The sequence below is a fragment of the Pseudophryne corroboree genome, chromosome 2 (genome assembly GCF_028390025.1).
Source record: "Pseudophryne corroboree isolate aPseCor3 chromosome 2, aPseCor3.hap2, whole genome shotgun sequence".
NCBI lineage: Eukaryota > Metazoa > Chordata > Amphibia > Anura > Myobatrachidae > Pseudophryne > Pseudophryne corroboree.
Genome location: NC_086445.1, coordinates 96,609,090 through 96,634,042, shown reverse-complemented (window position 1 = coordinate 96,634,042; position 24,953 = coordinate 96,609,090). Strand labels below are relative to the sequence as shown.

The window sequence follows — 24,953 nt, the reverse complement described above, 5'->3', positions numbered from 1 at the left end:
CAGGTACAAGAAGTTTGCGGATAAGAAGCGTCGAGCAGTTCCTGCTCTCAAGGTGGGTGATCGGGTATGGTTATCCACGAAGAATTTGAGGTTAAGAGTTCCCAGTATGAAGTTTGCACCTCGCTATATCGGTCCTTTCAAGATTGAACAAGTCATCAATCCTGTTGCTTACAGACTCCAGTTGCCTCCCTTCTTAAAAATACCCAGGACATTCCATGTTTCCCTGTTGAAACCGCTGATCTTGAATCGGTTTCATTCCTCACTTCCTCCAACTCCGAAAGTCCAAACTCAACGAGGCGTTGAGTATGAAGTGGCCAAGATCCTGGACTCACGTCACCGTTACGGTCAACTACAGTATCTTATTGACTGGAAGGGTTACGGCCCTGAGGAACGTTCATGGACCAATGCTTCTGATGTCCATGCTCCTGCCTTGGTCCGGAGATTCCATTCCAAGTTTCCTCAAAAGCCAAAGAAGTGTCCTGGGGCCACTCCTAAAGGGGGGGGTGCTGTCACGATCCGGGTATCTGGACGCCATTTCTTACCCATCAGATGCCTCCTAAGGCTGGCTCAGCGCTCCAGGACCGGATCCCATCTGTTATCCTGATGTGTACATTCCTGTATCCTCTCCTGTCACTCTGGGACGCTGTCACAGTAAATGCCATATTACACCTGGCATGGCGTCTCCCGCGGCCTCCGCCGCCGTCCCTGAACTTCTGCATGCAGAGTGTCTGAGTGGCGATTACATCAGCCGCGGCCTCCGCTGTGTCCGCGTGGTTGGATGTGCATCTGTCAGCCTGGCGCCTCCTGTCTCCGGTGGCCGGCGCCGCCATTACTGTTTTCATTACCACATGGATTACAAACCAAACTTCCCTCCAAGTGTCTGCATGGGTGCAGCCATCTTGGATTCTGTCAGCTGATCATTTCCACCAATCTGTTCTCAGTATTGATAATCTGCATAATTGCCTAGCCAATCCCTTCCTTGCTGCAGGTATAAATACAATGTGCCTGAGCAAGGAAGGCGTCAGTGCTTTGGTTGTCAAACCTAGTTCCTGTTTGTCTCTCTCCTGTGATTGTCTTCCAGGTTCCAGCTCCTGTCTCAAGACTTCCACCATAGAGACCCGCACCAGCATTCCACCTGCGGTGTAGCCTGACTCTCCAATCCATTGTGGATTCATCTGTTTCCAGCTACAACTTTACCTGCTTCCATCTCAGCTTCCAGCAGAGTACAGCTTCCCTTAAAGGGCCGGTGTCCTTTCTACACTTTACCACTCTCCACCGGTATTATTATTTCTCCGCTCTCAAGTTCTACATTTCAGTTCATATTTCATCGCTCCCAAGTTCATTTATTATTTAACTGGTTCCAGCCAGTATCCACTCCGTGCTAACAACAGTCTGGTTCCAGCCAGTATCCACAGCAGCTGTTTTATCTTCAGCAACCCAGCTTTTCCTGGAACACCAGCTGGCACAATCCTGGGTTATCTCCATTGCTACAGTCGGGTCTGGTAAGGACTTTCCATCTAGAAGATCATAAGAACTATCTCACACTACCAGTGCCCTGTGGCTCCTGCCATCCTGTAGTACCCAGGAACTGTATTTATTCTTTGCTGACTTTTACGTTTTCTTTTACTGCTGCTGTGTTGCGGAGTTGTCATAATAAACATCATTGACTTTTATCCAAGTTGTCGTGGTCACGCCTTCGGGCAGTTATTATTCATGTTACTTACATGTCCAGGGGTCTGATACAACCTCCCAGGTTCCGGTACATCTCAGCCCCTACAACTGAGGCTGCCTCCCGTCAGCTCAGGCCCTCAGTTGTGACACAGGATAACAATGGGATTTCCCAAAGCAGTTTAGTGATGGGGACGCTCCTGATGCTCAGGAGAATCCTTCGCCCGAATTCAGCATTGTTAGAGGCAAAGGTATCCGAGGCATAATGTCTTAATGAACGTGTAAACGGAAGACCATATGGCTGCCTTACATATCTGTTCTGTTTAAGCACCCCATTGTGCTGCCCACGAATAGAGTGAACAGAGACATTAGCCGGAACATGAAGATCAGTTTGAAAATATGCTTAGTCATTCGAAGTCATCTTGCCAGTGTCTGCCTACCAGCAGGTCATTCTCTCTATGAAATCCATAGTGAATGAAAAGAGAATATGCTGATGACACTGGTACAATCCAGAAGTGACGTACGTTTCGCTTGTCACAGCTTGATCACAGTTGCCAGGGTTTTGCAATCAAGATATTCAATATAGGACAAATAATAAAAAAGGGAGTACATACAAACTTCAACCAAAACATTTCTTTGTCACATTTGTGGTGTCTTTTCAAGATAATTATGAGTGGTGATGAATAGGACGATCAGACTGTTTGAAATAACCCTATTTATAGACAAATTAAAAGTCTCCGGATACCTTTATATGTATATTTCTGTTATATTTCGCTACAAATGCTCATTGACTTATGACAAGTTGCAATTGTATTTTCTTAAAACAGCAGGGATATGCCGCAATATAACCTGGTGTAAGTATTTGTATATTTAACCTAATCTTTTTACAAATTATGAATCAAAAGTTAATTTTTAACCACATACTACTATATGAATTTATAAGTGTGCCCCGGAAAAGGCATTTAGGCCCCTTTTCTTTGCATCCTACGCAAAAACTCTCTCTTGTTCAGTCTATTTGGACTTGTTATCTGGGAGCACCACCAACTAAGAGCCAATATAGATTTGTACAAAAATATGGCCAGTACGTTGGTATACAATCAATTATTTAATCACTTCTTGATAAATTAGGTCCAGTGCGGTTTCACAACCCTTTCGCTACCGTAGAATCCACTTAGATCCTTAATGCACGGATCACGTCCAGCGATGTATCTCCCGCAGAAAAGGTCCAGACCCTAAAAGGCCGGGACAATATTTCCTTTGTTAAGGTGGAACTTAGTCATCACCTTAGGAAGATACCCAAATCTAGTTCTGAGAACTACTTTATCTGGATAAACAATCAGAAATGGGGAACAATATGACAATCCCTAAGTCTTATATTCTTCTAGCTGACGACTTAGTCAGTAGAAAAGACACTTTAGCTGTCATCCATTTATAATCAATATTTTTAAGTGGTTCAAATGGGGCAACTTGAAGGACTTTCAGGACAAAACAAGTTGCACGGCACCATAGAAAAAACAACCAAAGGTTGAATGCGCAGCATACCCTGGAAAAAAGGTATGCACATCCTGTAAGTTGGTCATTTACTTTTGGAACTCTACAGTCGATGCCGACCCTTGCTTCTCTCAAGGAAGCCATCTATTCCTGTCTGAAGGAATGCTAAGACCCTGGAAACTCTGAAAAAATGTTAGGGTCCCATTCACCTACAGCAAATGGTGTTTGCAGATGTTCCCCATCCAGTTACTCACCAGGCCCAACACTGCATAGCTTCCCAGATCTGGTGAGATTGGGAATATCCAGTGTGGTGTGGCTGTAGATTCACTGCACCAATGAATATAGGTTTGCCATATTTGGTGATAAATGCGAGCTAAGGAAGGTTTCCTGCCTCTGAAACTGTTTGAAAGTATCCTCTTGACCTGAGGATAGAGGTTTCAATGGCCACGCTGTCAAAGACAGTCGACCCACATGTCTGTAATAACCAGCACCCTGCCTTAATAGGTCTGGACGTTGAGGGAGCAGAAGTAGAGCATCCATTGCCATTCTCTGCTGGTCTTCCTGTTTAAACTTTCTCACCACCCTCGGTAATAGGGTAATTAGAGGAAAACCCATCAAGAATATCTGTCAATTCTTACCAAAAAGGAATAATTTTCAGAACAAGACAATGGTGGTCATTCCGAGTTGTTCGCTCGTTGACGATTTTCGCTATATTCCGATTAGTCGCTTAATGCGCAAGGTTCGCAGAGCGCATGCGCTTAGTTATTTTACACAAAAGTTAGGTATTTTACTCACGGCATAACGAGGAATTTTCATCGTTCTGGTGATCGTACTGTGATTGACAGGAAGTGGGTGTTTCTGGGCGGAAACTGTCCGTTTTCTGGGCGTGTGCGAAAAAACGCTGGCGTTTATGGGAAAAACGCGGGAGTGTCTGAAAAAATGGGGGTGTGTCTGGGCGAACGCTGGGTGTGTTTGTGACGTCAAACCAGGAACGAAACTGACTGAACTGATCGCAATGGCTGAGTAAGTCTGGAGCTACTCAGAAACTGCTAAGAAATTTCTATTCACAATTGTGCTAATCTTTCGTTCGCAATTCTGCTAAGCTAAGATACACTCCCAGACTGCGGCGGCTTAGCGTGTGCAATGCTGCTAAAAGCAGCTAGCGAGCGAACAACTCGGAATGAGGGCCAATGATTCCACCTACAGCACCTGGTATTCACAGATGCTTCTCACCAGGCCCCCCACTGCATAGCTTCCAAGATCTGGTGAGATTGGGAATATTCAGTGTGGTGTGGTTGTAGATCTTCCACGTACCCAGATAAACTGCTCTATGAGCAGGTATAGTTAGGGCTGATGCCCTGGAGTAAATATTTTGCCCATATTCACTGCTTCCAGGAACATTGCAGTTTTTTATATGAGCCATATGCGATTTTTGCTCTACTGAAAAATCCCCTTCCATTGCATCAGCCCAGACAACCACTGTCTTTGCCATTTAAGCCAAAGCCAAGGCTTGGACTCATGACTGCCCTAGACAGGAAAATTGAAAGCAAAGCTATTGTAGATTCTCCTTATCTACTTTAGGAGCCATATCCCCTTTTTTAAAACAATCCCCAGCTGGAAGCAGATCATAGGAATTCAATTTCTTAGGAATTCTAACTTTTTTATTGGGCGTAACCCAAACCTCTTCCATGATTTCCGTCAGCTAATCTTGGAACTCAAGTATTGGGATGTTTAAACACAGGTGCCTTGGTTTTTAACACAGGCTATGCTGTATCCTCTAAGGCAGGGCTGGCCAAACCGGTCCTCGAGATCTACCAACAGTTCATGCTTTCCAGGCCTCCTGGAGATCTGTAGAATTGTCAGGTGGGAATGAATGCAGCACATCTTAATTAGTAATGACTGTGCACCAGCTATGTGGTCTGGAAAATGTGAACTGTTGGTAGATCTCGAGGACTGGTTTGGCCAGCTCTGCTCTAAGGATAAGATGGCTTCATTGCTTTCAATTAAGTCACCTATATTCGAGAGCGGAGACCTACCTCTTTTTCATATGATGAAGTAGAATAATTGGGCTTTCATCTCTGATGAATCTAAACAATGTGTAGCCTGTGAGGGTGAAGGTTTACTTACCACTGGTTCTGAGAAGCTGCTGCTGTATGTAAGGGTTTGTAAGCCTATTCCTTGCACATTACTGGATAAAGCTTGCTTGTGTAAATATAGCCCAAGGTGGATATATTCACAGATAAGGCATCCACTACGATCGCCCTGGGATCCACGGGGAACCGATGCCTTACCTTCTCCCCGTGCTCCGGCCACAGCCTGGTAACGTCTGATGGACCTGCTAGTATATCCGACACAGACACCAGCCGAAACGGCACTGTACTCGTGGGTAAGTGTTGTCGCGACCCGGCGGAGAGTTGTTGGAGCAACTTTTTCCAATATGCGTATAAGACGCTGACAAACCAACAGCCCTCTGACCATGGTCCGCCTCCTGCCGCACCAAACAAAAAACTGATTTGCCTTAGCCAGGGGGCGGGGATATAGGGACGGGCCCGTTGCATGCTGGGAGGCCGGAAAGCTTTGACTGATTGGTGCAAATCCGCTGTCACTCCATCATATCCCATTGTTATCCTGTGGCTAACCTGTGGACCCTGCCTGAGAAATGGAGCAATAAAATCTCCCTGGATCGTGCTTTTATCAGAAGATCGTCCAAGTAAGGGACAACATTGACCCCCTGGACCCGGAGTTGGAGCATCATCTCCGCCATCACCTTCGTGAATATCCTCAAAGCCGTGGACAGGCCAAAGGGTAGTGCCTGGAACTGGTAGTGATCGTCCAGTAGGGCAAACCTCAGATAAGCCTGATGAGGTGGCCAAATTGAAATATGAAGGTAGACGTCCTTGATATCCAAGGAAACCATGAATACCTGTTCTTCCAGGCCCGCAATCACTGCCCTCAGGGATTCGATTTTGAACTTGAAAACCCTTAGGTAAGGGTTCAAGGACTTTAGATTCAAAATGGGCCGTACCAAGCCGTCCGGCTTTGGTACCACAAACAGGTTGGAGTAATAACCCCTGCCTCGTTGTGGTATCGGTACTGGAACAATGACGTGGGACTGGACCAACTTTCGGATGGCCTGTTGCAACGTAACCTGCACATCCTCCAAAGCTGGCAAGCTTGATTTCAAAAATAGCTGGGGAGGAGCACCGTCAAACTCCAGCTTGTAGCCCTGAGAAATGAGTTCCCTTACCCAGGTATCCTGGCAGGAGCCTTCCCAGATGCGGCTGAAGTGACGTAGTTGAGCTCCCACCTCGAGATTTCTTCGGGGTGGGTGGGTACCGTCATGCTGAGGGCTTAGCAGAGGCAGAACTGGTGTTCTGTTCCTGAGGACCGGTGGTGGCAGGTCTTTTTGACATACCTCTGGTGCCTCTATTCGCATTGGAGGTACCTCTGGCCCTAGATCGAAATCTGTTAGACCGAAAGGACTGCACAGACGGACCCGGGTAGGAACGCCTAGCCGGCGGGGCCCCGGAAGGGAAAAATGTGGATTTCCCAGCAGTGACTTTGGAAATCCATTTATCCAACTCAACCCCAAAGAGCCATTCCCCAGAAAAGAGGAGGGATTCCACACTTGGAATTTCTTGTCTGGATTTTCCAGGCCAACTTGAAAAGGTCATCTAACTCTGCAGAATTAGGGAAAGTAACATTAGGCTTGTTTTGTGTAAAGAAAAACGACTGCTGTGACGCAGCATCCTCTAGAGGGAGCTTTAACACGTCCCGTATAGCCAGAATGAGGGGTTCAATACCCTGAGCAGAATCAGAATCCCCACTAATGGGATCTAAGTCATCCCCATCCTCCTGTATATCCTCATCTGAATCAGAGAGCAGGGCAGGTAAACCTCGCTTGTGTGGACCTGCATGAGAGATGGAGGGCTGTGTAATATCTGCCCTAGCAGCTAAATCTGAAACAGGCTGTTGTAGTAGCTGAGTTTTCTGAACATTAGCAATGAGCTGGGATGACATATCAGACATCATAGTTTTAAGAGCCCCTAACCAGTGGGGCTCTGGACCCTCTCCCCCAGCCCCTTCACTGATTTGTGAAGATTGGCTGCATTGTTCACATGAAACGGAATCAGTAGATAAGGAAGAGAATCTGGTGTGACACACACTAAAGAGTTTGTGTTTACCCATGTTTTAGACAATAACAGACACATACACACAGACAGTAGACTGATCAAGCCTGCCATTACTGTATGTGAGAGGAGACACACAGAGAGAGACACCAGCACACCCTAGCTGCACAGTCCCAGTGAGGCTGTCAACTAATAATATTACAGTGAAACAATAGTAAATACTGTCCTGTAGAGGACACAGATTGTGTACAATAGCAGCTCTCCCCCTTTGAGTCAGGAAGCGCTGTGTGTGCTGTTTGCTGCTGCATTAAGCAGAGGAAGGCACCAAAATGCCTCTGGTCCCGCTCTGAGGTAGCTCCACCCCACCCCCCAATGGCGCAGGAGCTACAGTGATTTTTATACTGGCAAAGTCTCCTATCATGCTTAAAAACATCACACAAGTGCTAGTTTAAGCCATCTTGAGCCAGTTTACACGGTGGGCTCTAGCGGGTCCCCCCCAGGAGGGTCCCGTATGCCGCGCCCGTGTCCAGCCACGCTTTGAACCGAGGGACACCCCTAGAGGGGCCCCCGGTTTGTGCTCACCACAGACGTCATATTCAGGCATATGTTAGGGGTGTGCGGCGTGCTGCGATTGCGACAGCCAAGGCGCAGTGCCCCGCTGAACAAACAACCTCTCAGGACGGTGGTCCTGCAGCGGGGAAGCGGCTCTGCACCTCGCAAGGCCGGTGACTGTCCCCCCCTAACCTCCCACGGTGCAGGTATGCTGTTGCCCAAACAGCATACCGAAAATAAAAAAAGTTTAAAATAAATTGAAGAAAACTCTCTGGCTCTGCAGAGATGTGCATCCTCTCCTAAGGGCACTTTTTTCTAAACTGCCTGTGGGAGGGGGCATAGAGGGGAGGAGCCAGAACACCCAGTGAAGAAATTTAAAGTGCATCGGCTCCTTTGGACCCCGTCTATACCCCATCGTACTAAGTCTCCCCAATATCCCTTATGGATGCTAGAGAAAAAACAACTGGGAATAACAAAACTACTTTGCTAGATTACATTGATTCATTTGATGTGCAGCCCTTGTACATCTGTGTGCAACTGAGTCTGAATCTGTATACAAAGTGCTGAGATGCAGCGCCCATGACTTTATCTCACACCAAGTCCTGTTGTGCTTCATCTCAAACTTTGCTCGTGTCTAAAACTAATTCCTACGCAGTTAAAGTCACATCCCAGTGTCTCTAGAACACGGTGTCTGCAATGCGAATAACCAGCAAACTTAAAGAAACCAATGGTACGCTACACCTCTTGGAACAGCTTAGTTGAGCCAGGCATGTAGACACTAGTGCAGGAGGACACATCTGTATCAAGAAGCAAATACATACTTGTCCACACATTGATATGTATATATGCGGTTCACTTATGGCAGCCAGTATCTAAGATTCAACAAGAAGGTTGACATTAAGAAGGTCTACACATTAAATACTAACGCATGTCACAAACACACACGATGAGGCCATTATCCGTACATGTAAACAGCCGTCCAGTTTGGTAATCATTTTTAAATCGTTAGGTTGAGCGGTGTCTTTAACAAATTTAGAACAAACAAATAATAGCAATACTAATAATAATCATAATAATAATAAGTCTCCATTAATTTGCAGCGTTTGTTGCAGTGTACTTAGAAACATCTGTTACTAATGTTAGATGTCATGTGTGGCCCTAAAGAAAACCTTTGCTGTATCACGTGTCAATCAGTCACAGCAAAGATCCTAAGTACATCAACCTTATACATAAAGGAAAATGAAATCTGTGTCTTTATTGACAAATGCATATAACAGAGATGGGACTTTCAGTTACTCACAGTCTATGGTATTTTAACTGTAACTTTTAAAATGAAAAACAGTCAGAGCAATATAAGATTACACAGCTATCTATCCAGAGGGAGAACCGCTTTACTCCAGACAGTAATATCCGCTCTATACTAGTATTTAACATGCAATGAAACCGCACAGACAGAGGCTTCTGGCAAGAAGTCTCATTACAAGCATTCAGGAGTTTCACCCACAGCCAATTTAATTTTAATAAATCCTTTAAAGTATGCAGCATTCACCTTTTTCTGTACTACAGTATTTATAAAGTGCAAATGGACTCTAAATTTGCCGGGGGTGCGTGATACACGGAGGGAGCAGAATTAGCCTCGGCAGGCTTGAATTGCTCTCTTCATTACAATATTATGACTCTGAGACATGAAGTTATACTTATTCCTTCCACTTGCACAGCAGCCTAGAACACATCAGACTGTTTAATTCTGTCGTATAGCCAGCAGCATGGAACACATCAAGCGACAGTATTTCATCCGATCATTGCCGGCAGGGATCTAACATACTGCTGGTAACCCAGAATATATATAAAAAATGTAGAACATCACATATTTCTTGGTAATGTACCTGCTTAAGAACCCAATTTAAAGCCTTCTCAAAATAGTCTGCAATCCAGTTTTCCAAATTATGTCTGTGTGATTCTGGCTGTCCCCGGAGCCACGAACGGATCAGAGAATTCAGATCCGTGTTTTCATCACTATTGGCAAAAATAAATTACATGTTTTGAAAGTTATTTGGGTTGTTTGGGATGATCATAAATGTCCCCCATGGGATGCACTTATGGTTACCTTAGGAATATCATTCCCATTCTGGATATTGTGGCCGGAGATGCGCTGCTAAGGTCATGTGTCTCAAAGACAAAGTTAACATTGGGACCAAACTGAATCCTTTCCCCACTGGGCATAGTCAGGAGACGGTTGTCATCCAGAACAGAGTTTAAAGACTCAATCCACTCTGGGTCAATGTCACCGTCACAGATTATCCAGGAACTAACTTCTATTTGCATAAACATATATACAAAAAAAATTAGTACAGACAAGCAAATAAAATTAGCACTTCCTTGTTATAAATAAAAACACTGGGTAAAAGTGCAATGTAACTTTAGTCTTTATGGGGCAGATGTATTAACCTGAAGAAGACATACGGAAGTGATAAACCAGTGATATGTGCAAGGTGATAAAGGCACCAGCCAATCAGATCCTAACTGTTAATTTACATATTGGAGCTGATTGGCTGGTTCGTTTATCACCTTGCACCTATCACTGGTTTATCACTTCCTTATGCCTTCTCCAGGTTCATACATCTGCCCCTATATGCTTTATGGTCTGTATAAATAAATCTATTTAAAAATACTGTACAGGTAATAAAAAAGTGTTCTGCACAACAAATCTACACCAAACAGTTACACTGACTAATTTCATGTAGCAAAGTATGCAGTACTGTAGCAGGACACTGCACTTAGTGACCGCAGCGTAAGCCTGCACCTAGTGACCATAGTGTAAGCCTGCACTTAGTGACCGCAGCGTAAGCCTGCACCTAGAGACCGCAGCGTAAGCCTGCACCTAGTGACCGCAGCGTAAGCCTGCATCTAGTGACCGCAGCGTAAGCCTGCACCTAGTGACCGCAGCGTAAGCCTGCACCTAGTGACTGTGTAAGAATTGCCTGCGCTTAGTGACTGTGTAAAAATTGCCTGCGCCTAGTGACTGTGTAAGAATTGTATGCGCCTAGTGACTGTGTAAGAATTGCCTAGTGTTCACTCTAGGCTGTTTTAGCAGGGCGCCGCGCCCTGCCCGTTTTTTAGCAGGCAAAACCCGCCCTGCCCCTTTTGCGGCGCCCTGCTAGAACAGCCGCCCGCTTCCTGCCCTCCCGGCGTGTATAGATGCCGTGCGCATGCGCGCGGCATCCATTCACGCATTGGGAGAGGGCTGGTGGAAGCCCAGCACCGACGGAGGTGCTGAGCACGCCCCCAACAGTGACGTCGCCGGCCACAGACGCTCTCTATAGTAGTGTCTGTGGGCCGCACCGCCCGCTAAAATGACGTAGGCGTGGCCACGCCCCCTAATTTGTGTGGCCGCGCCCCCGTTTCAGCCGCGCGCGCACATGTGCCCCCGGAGTCCGGCGCCCTGCCCCTTTTCACTCCTACAGTGAACATTAATTGCCTGCGCCTAGTGACTGCGTAAGAATTGCCTGCACCTAGTGACTGCGTAAGAATTGCCTGCACCTAGTGACTGCGTAAGAATTGCCTGCACCTAGTGACTGCGTAAGAATTGCCTGCGCCTAGTGACTGCGTAAGAATTGCCTGCACCTAGTGACTGAGGAAGCCGCCGAGTTGATTTTAGGCGGGGAAACGCGTCTCGAACTGAATATCTGTGGAACCATAATCGGCTGAGCCTATTTGAACGATCTCCTATTGCTGGGACTTTCCATACTTCTCCGGATAAGGCTCGCAATAAAAGGTTTGGAGCATCAGAGCTGGGAGTTGATGAGCGCTTTAACCCACAGGGAGGACGTGGTAACAATTGTATTTTAAATTTTAGCAGCATGGCCATGTCTAACAGCAATTGCTTTATATAACAAACGCTGCTGAAAAATGTCTCAAACTCTGCATGCATACTAATGCTTTTCTGCTTGGCAAGTAAGATACCACAATGATTGTGACATAACACTGACTAATTTCATGTAGCAAAGTATGCAGTACTGTAGCAGGACACTGCACTTAGTGACCGCAACGTAAGCCTGCACCTAGTGACCATAGTGTAAGCCTGCACCAAGTGACCGCAGCGTAAGCCTGCACCTAGAGACCGCAGCGTAAACCTGCATCTAGTGACTGCAGCGTAAGCCTGCACCTAGTGACCGCAGCGTAAGCCCGCACCTAGTGACTGTGTAAAAATTGCCTGCGCTTAGTGACTGTGTAAGAATTGCCTGCGCCTAGTGACTGTGTAAGAATTGCCCGCACCTAGTGACTGTGTAAGAATTGCATGCGCCTAGTGACTGCGTAAGAATTGCCTGCACCTAGTGACTGTGTAAGAATTGCATGCGCCTAGTGACTGCGTAAGAATTGCCTGCACCTAGTGACTGCGTAAGAATTGCCTGCGCCTAGTGACTATGTAAGAACTGCCTGCGCTTAGTGACTGTGTAAGAATTGCTTGCGCCTAGTGACTGTGTAAGAATTGCCTGCACCTAGTGACTGTGTAAGAACTGCCTGGATGTCATGGCATACTGTATAACAAACAAAAGTATTATTTATAAGAAGATACTTTGGCAGGTGTGTAAGGAAAAGGTGTTACACATGATGAGTTGAAAACTTCAAAACAATCCAATTTTCTAGTTAAAACTAATATCCCCCCTACCCCACCACTACCCCCTTTCCTAATGTTCTATGTTCACGGACATAAAGCCATAATAGAAACTGCTACCTCTTGAATATGCATCAATGAAATCAGTGAAGGGATTTATCTATTTTTTTGTCTCCTGTATTTTTAGTGCAGTCTGAAACCAGCAAAGCAAACAGTTACACACAAATGAAAGTAGTATATTACGGGTTTAGTATGAAATACCTACAATCAAAATCCCGACGGTCAAAATCCCGACAACAATTGACCGATGGTCAAAAACCCGACAAGGTCAAAATCTCGACATTTAAAATGTCAAAAGGTCAAAAATTCAACACAAGTTTTTCATTATTTTTTTGTGTGTGTCGACATATGTCGACATGTATGAGTGTACCGCATCCCCTCGCATGGCTCGCTGCACTCATGCTTCGGGCACACTATTATATTCCCCGTCCAGGTCCACTGAGATGGTAAAGTATGAACAAGTCGGTTTCAATGAAAACATCATGAAAAACTCATGTTGACTTTTTGACTGGTCGACATTTTAAATGTCACTATTTTGTCATGTCGGGATTTTGACTGTCGGTCAATGGTTGTTGATATTTTGACCATCTGGATTTTGATTGTAGGTAAATTGACCGCGTCCCATACAGTATATTACCATATAGTGGCATACAATGGTGAGAGAAACCTTACAGCTAGGCCTACCTACTACGTAATTCACTGGCATTAGTGCAAATGATAATCAGATGGAGATAAAAAGGCTCTGTATTAATCTGTTTTCATTATTATTACATATTCTAATAAATCGGGACAGTAATTTGGCAAGTTTCTTTTAACCCCCAACACACTGATTGCACTTTGCTGATCAGAATTAATCATTCCAGGGGAAAAGAAAATGAGTGTTCATGTTACTAGTTGTTACATTTCATTTTTTTTCTTTCTAACCTAATCATTGTTTCATCTTTATATATACCTCAATATAACATACTAACCTGAATGCTCGCAAATTTATACGCCAAACAGGACGCATGATAATCTTGGCAATATCTATTCCCAAATGAGCAATGTCTCTAGCTAACAAGGCATGGTGGGACTAGTAGTTCTACTACCGCTGGAGCGTCCTAGATTATCTCAAAAGCACAAAGAGACAAAGCGTTAATGATTCACCTTGAGGCTCTCGGACAACCTGCCGCGCACTGTTGGTCAGGACTCCGTCTGACCACTCTCTGGTGTCCATGTCTATGTGGCCGAGTAGCTGTTGTCTGGGCATAGCTTTAGGGTTCATCGTATACTGCTTTACCACTTTCCCGACCTTGCCCAGTGCTGCTCGCAACATGCGCCATAGAGTGGACTTGCCTGCGCCACTAGGCCCAACAATCACGACCCCCATCCTCTGGCGCAGCTGTTCATATAACTCCAGAGCTTTTTTAATCTGTACCAATGAAAAAAAGTGCAAAGCGTCTGTGTTAAATAGGAACTATCTTTAACACAGGTCCATATAAAACAACGCTGAGATCAGGTAGCAGATTCCAGTAAATAAATAACGTTTTACTGAGCCCAGAACAGCAATTTCATAACATTATTACTTTACCTGACTTGGGATGATTTCTAGATTTGCTTCTTCAAAGACCTGCTGCAGAGCGGCATTTAACTCCAAGTATTCCACATCCTTAAAATCAATTCCAGGAAAGACATCCTTAATCAAAGCATCGCAGCGGGAACAGTCCGCAAACGTCAGCTTTGACATCGTATTGAGACGCAGAGCTTGTACCACAATATGGCTTTCACTGACTGCAAGATGAACAAAGGACATACTGTACTCATCAAGGGAGTGGATCATTAGAGCGACAGTGTCTAGGTCGACCACTATAGGTCAACAGATACTAGGTCGACAGGGTTTGAAGGTCGACTGGGTTTGAAGATCGATAGGGTTTCTAGGTCGACAGGTCAAAAGGTCAACATGAGTTTTTCATGTTTTTTTGGTGTCGTTTTCTCCGTACAGTGATCGGGAAGCCCACTTAGTGCACTGTGTCCACTCGCATGGCGAGCGAACTTCGGGCAAGGTGCCTCGTCTCGCTCCACTACCGCTGCGCTTGGCACAGGTTACTATTCCCAATCGTAGTCCACGTGGATCGTTAAGTATGAAAAAGTTTGAAAAAAAGAAAAAAATGTGAAAAACTCATGTCAACCTTTTGACCTGTCGACCAAGAACATGTCGACCTAGAAACCCTGTCGACCTTCAAACCCTGTCGACCTATAGTGGTCGACCTAGACACTGTCAATCTTCAGACCGGATCCCCTCATAAACTACATGATAGGATGCATTATATACTGTATAACCCAAAACAACCATGAACAAACATCTGCAAAAACAATTACAGATATATACAGGGGTACATTTACTAAAGCTTCTAAAACAGAGAATTGGTATCAGATGCTGTCTATCATTTCTCTATTGCCTTTTAGAAAATGATAGACAGCATCTGATTGGTTGCTATGGGCAACCTCATCAATTTTCTGTTTTAGAAGCTTTACCAAATTTACCACCTAGTCTCAATCACAGCTTATGACGTGATAAAGTCTGGTGTCACATGTGCCTTACTGAACACTGAGCACGTTAACCCCAAAAACTCCACAGTGTTCAGAAGCAGTCACCAATTAGCTTGGCATAACTCAGTTTCATTTTTCACACAATATAGTACATCAGAGCACGTAAGCTGAAAAACCAAAGTGCTTTGTGCAGTACAGTAGTGCCAGTGGTGCACTGTATTAACAGAGTCTGCAGTCTCCAGGGTTGGCATTAGAGAAAAAAGCTTTAATAGAAATACAAAAATCCCACTGTATCCATCTCCAACCATGGGGGATACACCAACGCTGCCCCTACAAGAAGGTACAGTATGCTCTGAAGTTGCTGTGCGCAACACTTTCTATCTTCCTGTCTTAGTAGCCTTACTCTCTGCTTCTGCTGTGCTACAAATGATCATTTCCCTCATCCTGTTGTTCATTCAGATAAAGGGAAGTACTGTAGTTCCAGAGATAACACAGGAGGGGTACCATCTGAGGGCATACTTACCTACTTTAGAAAAAGCATTTCAGGGAGATGTGAAAGTAACACCTATCAGCGCGGTCGTGTACAGCTACATCTGAGAGGCGTGTCATGAATATAACTTACATCCAAATGTAAATGAGCCCCAAAGTTAGTAAGATCTACTTGTTGAAGAAAAGACAGATATTTTGCAGGATTTGTTTGTGTATTGTGTTTTACAAGAGGTTCCATATACTGTAAGTGGCCACAAGAAACCTTTACAATGCATGTAGCCATAAGGATCATTGTGCCTTATAACTAATACAGGGAAATGGCACTGATGATCCCATTTAAATGTATGTATCTCTGATTTCTCTTTTTTTTCAGGGAGATTGAGGGACTATTCAGGAAGTGAGGGAGATTGCTACTATTTCAGGGAGTCTCCTGCAGAATGAGGGAGGGTAGGCAACTATGTCTGAGGGGGTATGGCGTTCCGACTTTCACCTGACCACCTTTCAAGCAACGGAGGTTCTCCGATTGCAAAGCCCAGTTTTTGTTACTACTAAAGCACCATGATTCAGTTTCCAGCCAGGCTAGGGGATACAGCATGCAAGGAGTTCAGAGTCTTACGGTGCCCAACCCCCTGTCTGAGCTCTCTATATAAGTGACAGTAGTAGCATTATCACTCCTGACACACCAGTGTACTGACTGAATTTCAGGGGTGAAATCTTTTGTATTATAATAGTAACTTAACATAGATGACCTCAAACATTCAAGTAACACTAAATTAACACCTTAAGTAAAATAATAGGATTTTAATACCTACCGGTAAATCCTTTTCTCTTAGTCCGTAGAGGATGCTGGAGACTCCAAAAGAACCATGGGGTATAGACGGGATCCGCAGGAGACATGGGCACTTTAAGACTTTAAATGGGCGTGAACTGGCTCCTCCCTCTATGCCCCTCCACCAGACCTCAGTTATAGGAACTGTGCCCAGGGAGACGGACATTTCGAGGAAAAGGATTTTTGTTAAACCAAGGGTGAGATACACACCAGCTCACACCACAACACAATGTACAACATGAGTTTTAACTAACACCCGTTAACGGCATGAACGAAAACCAGCAACAGGCTGATCTTAACCGAAACACAACAGTTGTGTAACCTAAGCAATAACTATTAACAAGTACTGCAGCCAGAGTCCGCACTGGGACGGGCGCCCAGCATCATCTACGGACTAAGAGAAAAGGATTTACCGGTAGGTATTAAAATCCTATTTTCTCATACGTCCTAGAAGATGCTGGGCACTCCAAAAGGACCATGGGGTTTATACCAAAGCTCCAGACCGGGCGGGAGAGTGCGGACGCCTCTGCACCACCGATTGAGCAAACATGAGGTCCAAAAAGTGTTTGAACCCGACCAAGTAGCTGCTCGGCAAAGTTGAACCGCCGAGAATCCTCGGGCAGCCGCCCAAGATGAGCCCACCTTCCTAGTAGAACGGGCCTTCACCGAATCCGGTAACGGCAATCCAGCCGTAGAATGAGCATGCCGAATCGTATTACAGATCCAGCGTGCAATAGTCTGTTTAGAAGCAGGAGCCCAAATTTTGTTGGGAGCATACAGAATGAAAAGAGCCTCTGTTTTCCTAATACGAGCCGTTCTGCCTACATAAACTTTCAAAGCTCTTACTACATCGAGGGACTTTGAATCAGCCAAGGCTTCAGTAGCCACAGGCACCACAATAGGTTGGTTCATGTGAAACGAAGAAACCACCTTTGGCAGAAATTGTTGACGAGTTCTCAATTCCGCTCTATCCTCATGGAAGATCAAATAGGGGCTCTTGTGAGACAAAGCCGCTAATTCCGACACCCGCCTTGCGGACGCCAAGGCTAAAAGTATGACGACTTTCCAAGTGACAAATTTTAACCCAACCTTTCGTAAAGGTTCAAACTAGTGTGACATAAGAAACTGCAACACCACGTTAAGATCCCATGGTGCCACCGGGGGCACAAATGGAGGTTGGATGTGCAGCATTCCCTTCACGAAAGTCTGAACCTCTGGAAGGGCGACCAATTCTTTTTGAAAGAAAATCGATAAGGCCGAAATCTGCACTTTAATAGAGCCCAACTTTAGGCCCGCATCCACACCTGCTTGCAAAAAATGGAGGAAACGACCCAGCTGAAATTCTTCCGTAGGAGCCTTCTTGGATTCACACCAAGACACATATTTTCTCCAAATACGGTGATCATGCTTCGCCGTTACTTCCTTTCTAGCTTTAAGTAGATATATGTATGGGATATATCTTATTCATTAGTGTATATAGTAGCTGTCTACCAATGTTACAACTGCCAAGCTATCTAAGGGCAGAGACAGTAGTGGAGCTAACATAAGAACAGAAGGAATCAGCAGGGGTTAATCAGCTGCTAGGGGAATTAGTTACCCCACTAGTGAGATACCATTTATCGGCAGCGGGATTAACCTTTAATGGGAACCTCGATTACAGTTAAACTTGTTCAGTCTGAGATTCCAATACATCTCAAGTGGAATTGAAATAACCATCTCTTCACCCTGTGTATCGTCACACAGCATGGAGATAATTATAAAATAAAGACACTTACATGAGACACATTTTCTGAAAACCGCTGTAGTAGAGATTGTGTACTCTATTTCAAGAGCGTTTATTGCAACAACTGTTGCCTTGCATGCAATGTATCACAGGGATAAGTAGCAATATTTGTGTGTCACTAACCACAGACTGAACAGACAGCAACTGGTATATGAATACTGTCCCAATCCATAATATATAGGGTATAGTTCCGACCTATTCAGGCCACAATGATATATAATATTTGATAGTACACCAAATAACTGGCACACTGCTGTTTGTAAAACAAACAACTTCAGACATTGGGATGAGCACTTTGTGTTGAAATATTAAAACTGACCCAAGTGATTCAGATTAATTATAGGAACTGAGTGCATGATCTACCAACTCTTCCAGAAGTGGATATATACCCTCTATTGTTCTATTTCTGTATATGGATTAGGATTATCAGAAATACAGTAAGATATTTACTCAAAATATGGGTTATGTAATATAAATTCAATCTTTCACAACAAAGTGCATTATCTAAGCATAGACTTAACAACATATTAGCTGAATTTAGACTATATCATATATCACTATATTTGCATAAGGGTGCTGTGGTATGAATCAATAAGACTCTTATTAATGTGCTGTAGTAAGAAATAATATCAATAAAATGTAAGTGTCTCTTTCTGGCTCCAATGACACACATTATAAACATATGGTTGTAGGAGTTACTGTGGTGAGCCCACCTTTTTAAATAAACTAAGTTCACTATATCTTCAATCTTTTTCACTTATATGTTTGTATGTTTTATTTTTTAACCTCTATATTTTGCTGTATGCGTCCTATAGTAGGGACTGTGTTAATATTAACAAAAAGCAATAAAAGCTACGTTTTATTATAATAATTAATTCTACAAATTTGAACTGTGCACCCGACTTATCAACCGCTTCTCTAGTTCTTTAACCTATGCCATTTAATTGGTTGCATTAGGGTCGCACCCCCAGAGAGGTATAAGGTCTACTTAAGACACACGAATAGTGGGTACTTTATAGGTTAGCCTATTCATTAAAAGTGATACATAAATTTATAGTGTGCAGATGTTTTCTCTCTGTTTCTTTGGGCACAGAATCTAACGGAGGTCTGGAGGAGGAGCATAGAGGGATGAGCCAGTTCACGCCCATTTAAAGTCTTAAAGTGCCCATGTCTCCTGCGGATCCAGTCTATACCCCATGGTCCTTTTGGAGTCCCCAGCATCCTCTAGGACGTATGAGAAAAAAAAGGTTTGCTGAAGACTTAGCTACAGAAAGACACTACTGAAAATCATCAAATGCATATCTGCATGGAACGCAGGCAGTAATACTGTGCTATCTGGCAGTAATACTATGCATTGAGGCAATAATACTGTACAGTCTGGCAGCACTGCCCTGCCGTCTGGCAGCAATACATACCACGGCAAGAAATCATGCACACTATAGACATCAGTTATGGGAACTGGTCACTGCTCTTACTGTTCAGCTTTGTTCCATTTTTCTTCAGTGGGTGCAGAAGATTCCCACATCCTCTGAGGACCGTCTTGAGTGCCCGTAATCCCCAGTCATAGTGCTGCTGAGGGGTCAGCAACTCCCTGAAATGCAATGTTCAGTCATTGTTACACATAGGGTACAGTATAGTTTACATTTGAGACAACTAAGGATTTACTGGATGACCATCTTTGTCCAACTGCTGGACCCACTGTGCTCCAATGTCATAGATGAGGCTTTCTCAGGTTGTACACTGGGCCTGCTGACCCTTACTACATGCGGACAGACAATCCTGACAAACCAGCTGTGACACTCTACCTATAACTTACCATCTCAGGGAAGCTTTCTGTTTGGCGGAGCATTCAATCAGTGCTATTATTACATGTAGTGGATGGACTCACCACAGATGTAAAAGTGCAGCACTGTGACTTACTTAGTATATTCCCTGGGTTTGGATTAGCGCATTGGGATCCAGATGGAAGAATTTTTGTTCCCTAAGAGCTTCCCCAAACACAAGAGCTGACTAGCATGGAACCCCCTAATACCTGTGGTAGACACAACACACATTCTCCATCAACAGCTACAATCTTTACTCTGCTAGCTTATGTATCACATGCTCCCCACACCTCTAAGCTTGTAATGGGCAGAGCTACCTTGACCTTCTTTCATTGTATATAAGTTGATTTACCATGATCCCCACAATGTAAAACACAGTGTAATATAAACAAATGAAAATAACAACACCACCAATAGAAAGAATAATTATAGAACGTTACCTGGCCAAGTTGAAGATGGCCACGAGTTTCCTGCCCAATGTTTTAGCTTCTTTAAACCCTTCGGAGTAAAGGATGACTTCAGAAATGAGCTCATTGTCAGGTCGGGACATAGCTACCGGGCGGAACAGCTGTTTCAGGTTATCGGGCAGCTTCTGGCGCCCACCATAGCCTTTGCCAGCAGGATTCATGGTTATAAAGATCCCAGAATTAGGGTCCAGCTCAACCTACACCATAAAAATATACATATGAATAAGTATAACCATATAATATATAATAATGGTAGTAATATTATAGTCAGGTATGTATACTGTACCTCTTTCCCCAGCAGCTCGCAGGTCGATCTGTGGTTCTTTAAGGCATCCTGAATGGTCTGTATCTGCATGGAAACCGCAGAGAGCACGGCTTCCTCCAGTCTGTTGAATTCATCAAAGCAACCCCAAGCTCCGCACTTCACCAAACCGACAAAAATCCTCCCCATGGATTTTACGTCAATACCCTAAGAGACATAGGGAATATGTAAGTATTTCTATTATTGCAGGCCTATGTCCCAGCCAGAAGGTGACGCAGTGTACACTGTTCTGAGCTCTCTAAAGAATCACAGGGGGATGTGGAGCAGTAGTGATGTCTTCCAAATGCAACACCACTATAATGATCATACAGAGCTTCCTGACTCAATAAGGCTGACCAATCAGAATCAGCTTTATTGGTCAGGTATACTTGCATATACTAGGAATGTCTTCTGTTTGCTAAACAACATCCAAGTAGGTAACAGATAAGCAGGTGGGGGCAAGTAAAGTCATACAGATAGGAATACCGTAGGGACACAAGTGAGTTACATGTACGTCTAGTCAGTTCAGGAGTTCAACAGGCGGACCGCTTGGGGAAAGAAACTTTTGAGGCTGCTGGTGGACCCGGCGGGGACGGCCTTGTAACACCTGCCTAAAGGAAGCAAGTTCAACATGCTGTGGGCCAGAGTGTAGCTGGTCCTTTACTATCTTCGTTGCCCGCTTTTTAGCTCTGGACAGGTACAGGTCCTGGATTGAGGGAAGGTCGGCCCCGATGATCTTCTCTGCTGTTCTGACCTCCTTTTGAAGTCTGCATCTGTCCCTCGCGCTGGTGGAGCCATACCATACCAGTATCGAGGAGCACAGTACCGACTCCACAATCGCGGAGTAGAAGAGGAGCAGAAGCTTCTGTGGGATGTTGAACTTCCATAGAGGAAGAACAACCTCTGCTGCGCTTTCCCTACAGTGGCGTCAGCATTGGACCCCCATTTTAGGACCCAGGAGATTGTGGTCCCTAGGAACTTGAAGGAGTCCACTAGCGATACCACACTGTCAGCAATCGTTAGCGGAGGTGCACTAGCTGACTTCTTCCTGAAGTCCACTATCATCTCGACAGTTTTGAAGGGGTTGAGCTCAAGGTTGTTGTGGCTGCACCACTGGGCCAACCGGTCTACTTCCCGTCTATAGGCCTATTCGTCCCCGTACTTGATGAGGCCAATGACGGTGCTGTCGTCGGCAAATTTGATGATCTTTACTGATTGCGCCTCTGAGGTGCAGTCATTTGTGTACAGGGAGAAGAGCATGGGTGAGAGGACACAGCCCTGAGGGGCCCCTGTACTAATGGACCGCACTTGAGAGGTGAATTCCCCCGCTTTCAGCACCTGTGTCCTATCTGTCAGGAAGTCTACTATCCAGGAACAAGTAGCTTCTGGGACCCCTAGGCGAAGTAATTTGGGGTGGAGGATGCTGGGGACAATTGTATTAAAGGCCGAGTTGAAATCAACAAACAGGACCCTCGCGTAGGTACCGGGAATGTCTAGGTGCTGTAGCATGTAGTGCAGGCCCAGGTTGACTGCATCCTTGACACACCGATTCGATCGATAGGTGAACTGTACAGGGTCCAGTTGGAGGCCAGTCACAGTTTTCAGCCGATTCAAAACCAGACGCTCAAACGTTTTCATGACCACAGACGTCAATATGAGGTCCAGTACGAGTTTACAACTTTAGAATCGGATTAGGAGAGCAAGACCGCTAATCCTTTACTTCCTAAGGTGCCCGGGCAACACTCTGCACACAGAGCAAGCACAATGAAAAGTCTATGGCTACAACTCTTCTACCATGGTCAGTGTGCGAAGATCAGTATGCAGCATCCACGGAAACTCCACCTCATCTAAGGGTGTATTTGAAATAAGCCTTAGAAAGTCTTTCCAAGCATTGTAGGCCTAGATATATAGCCCATCCATATAGAGGGCCTGATTCAGAGTTGTACGTTAGCCCGCTATGCGTATGCATCTTGAGATTTTTAGCATCGGTGCATCAGTGGAGCCTGAGTAACTACAGGCGATTAATAGTTGTAGCATCTCAGCCACATCTCCACTTGTGGCTTAGTGGGTGTAAATCAGTGTTTCCCAAAATTGGTCCCAAAAGCCCCCTTACAGTGCATGTTTTATAGATATCCACGCTTCAACATAGATAATTAAATCAAAATGTCTGGAGGTACAGATGGAGCCTTCCTAATCTCACCCTGCCTAGTCGCAGACGTGTAATCCCGGTGTAACTAGTAAATCCGTCCACCTAGTCACGCCGGAAGTGCACGAGACGCTTCCTATTCAGAGAGTCTCTGTCTGGGCGCGCGGACGGTGACGCGTTCAAAGTGAATGGGGAGCGTCTCCGTCCAGGCGCGCATGCCCGTCCACACGGAGATGCTCACAGTGACCAGGTGTGCCCAGGCAGGGGCGCGCCTAGTCACATAATGAGCCAAGATAAAGAAGGCTCCATCTGTATTAATTAAGTAACCTGTGCTCAAGCATGGACACCCTTAAAACCAGGACAGTTAGGGACCTTTGCGGATCGGGTCTGGGAAAAACTAGTGTACCTGACCAGTAACTCTGCATTTGCAAGTAAGATGTGTGCCATGGTTGTCTAGATGGAATTGCAGGCTACACAATGCGAGCGTGCGCAGAGATCCAACTGATTTCAGACTTCTTTCTTGTACCATGGAAAGTACTGATGTAAGTGCACGCTGATAGTGATGGTGGCTATTTTCACAAGCGGATGTACAGGTGCATAGATGCAGCCATCTCTGAATACGCATTCATTTCTGAGCATGTACAAACTGCACCACATGCATCTCTGAACCACAACTAGAATGTGCAAGACAGTAGCAGATATCCAGATAGTACCATTTAGCTACTGTATTGATTATACTCGTTCCCCTCCTTTTTGCACAGCTTTCACAATCTACTACTCAGCCTGGCAGGCTATACCGTGTGACTCTCACTAAGGGTATAGACTGGAACTGACAAAAGGAAATAGAGGCATGCCAGCAGCGCTAGCTAGGTTCAGCACAGAGCACTCCCATGAGGTGGTGCTTAAAGATGAGGACAAACACAATAAATTACATAAAAAACTAATTCCATTTAAAACAAACAACAATATACCAGGCCTAAGCCCAATTATCTCAAAACATAGGGTATAATTATAACTGAACAGTCAGTTTCAAAAAATAGCAAGCATTACGTATTCTTAAATATAACAATATTCATCCCACACTATATACATATATATTGATGAGGCAGACGGGTGCATGTGATAGAGAGAACTTTCCCTAACATTACAATTACTCTGTCTACTGCACGCAGCAGAAGCCATTTTGTGGTTCTGAGGCAATATCCTTAAGGGGGGTACACACGGAGCGATAATCTAAGCAATCTGACTAGATTGCTTAGATTTTCAGCAAGATCGCTCCGTGTGTAGCCCTAACAGCGATAGCGATGCGCAGCCCCGCGCATCGCTATCGCTGCTGCTAGATTGGCCTGCATGCAGGCCAATCTAGCGGGTCGCTCACTTCACCCGCTGGGTGAAGTGAGCGGCCCCCCCGTCTCCCCCCACACGCTCAGCACAGATCGCGCTGTGCTGAGCGCCAGGAGAGATGTGTGCTGAGCGGTTCGCTCAGCACACATCTCTCCAGCATCGGGCCGTGAGTACTGGCCTTTAGAATGCAACAGCAGCAACAGTCATGTCATTGGCACATTTCCATGCATATTGGTTTAGCATCATTAAAATAACTGATTCCACTGTGCACATGCTACAGGTACATAACAGTAACCTCTTGATCATTTTTAATTGCATATAAAGTACACACAGTACAGTATGATGCTATAGTCTGCAAATGTGAGAATTGTTTTCTAGTAAAACAAAAAAAACATAATTCCTGGCTGTACTATGCATAATAAATATTAACAATTTTCACCTCATCGCAATTGAAAACCAAAACTTGTCTTCCAAAAAGTCCACCCAAGGCTTTCACAGATTCCGTTTTACCAGTTCCAGCCGGGCCATACGGGTTTCCTCCCAAGCCCATCTTTATGGCCTGAGTCAGGGTGAGGTAGCATTTGTCCGTCAGAGGGGTGTAAACCAACTTGGGAGCGTTGCCCTGAGATAAGAGAAAAGGTTCGTCAGGCAGCCGCAATGAACAGCCAATGTTCGCGATGTGCATCTGATGCTGCCTATATGGTTACATGCAGTGGATCTGATTAG

The 24,953-nt window shown here is 44.9% G+C and overlaps 1 protein-coding gene across 3 annotated transcripts in view; it reads right to left on the bottom strand.

Annotated features, from left to right (window-relative positions):
- DYNC2H1 (dynein cytoplasmic 2 heavy chain 1) overlaps positions 1–24,953 on the bottom strand; it is a 1,021,614-nt gene that overhangs the window by 747,393 nt on the left and 249,268 nt on the right. For all 3 annotated transcript variants that reach the window (XM_063951545.1, XM_063951543.1, XM_063951544.1), the window contains exons 33-40: positions 24,667–24,849; positions 20,723–20,905; positions 20,410–20,633; positions 19,622–19,737; positions 14,087–14,286; positions 13,663–13,927; positions 9,949–10,156; positions 9,728–9,857 (exon numbers count right to left, since the gene is read on the bottom strand). In XM_063951545.1, coding sequence (XP_063807615.1) covers positions 9,728–9,857; positions 9,949–10,156; positions 13,663–13,927; positions 14,087–14,286; positions 19,622–19,737; positions 20,410–20,633; positions 20,723–20,905; positions 24,667–24,849 — 1,509 coding nt within the window. The remainder of the gene's footprint in view (positions 1–9,727; positions 9,858–9,948; positions 10,157–13,662; positions 13,928–14,086; positions 14,287–19,621; positions 19,738–20,409; positions 20,634–20,722; positions 20,906–24,666; positions 24,850–24,953) is intronic.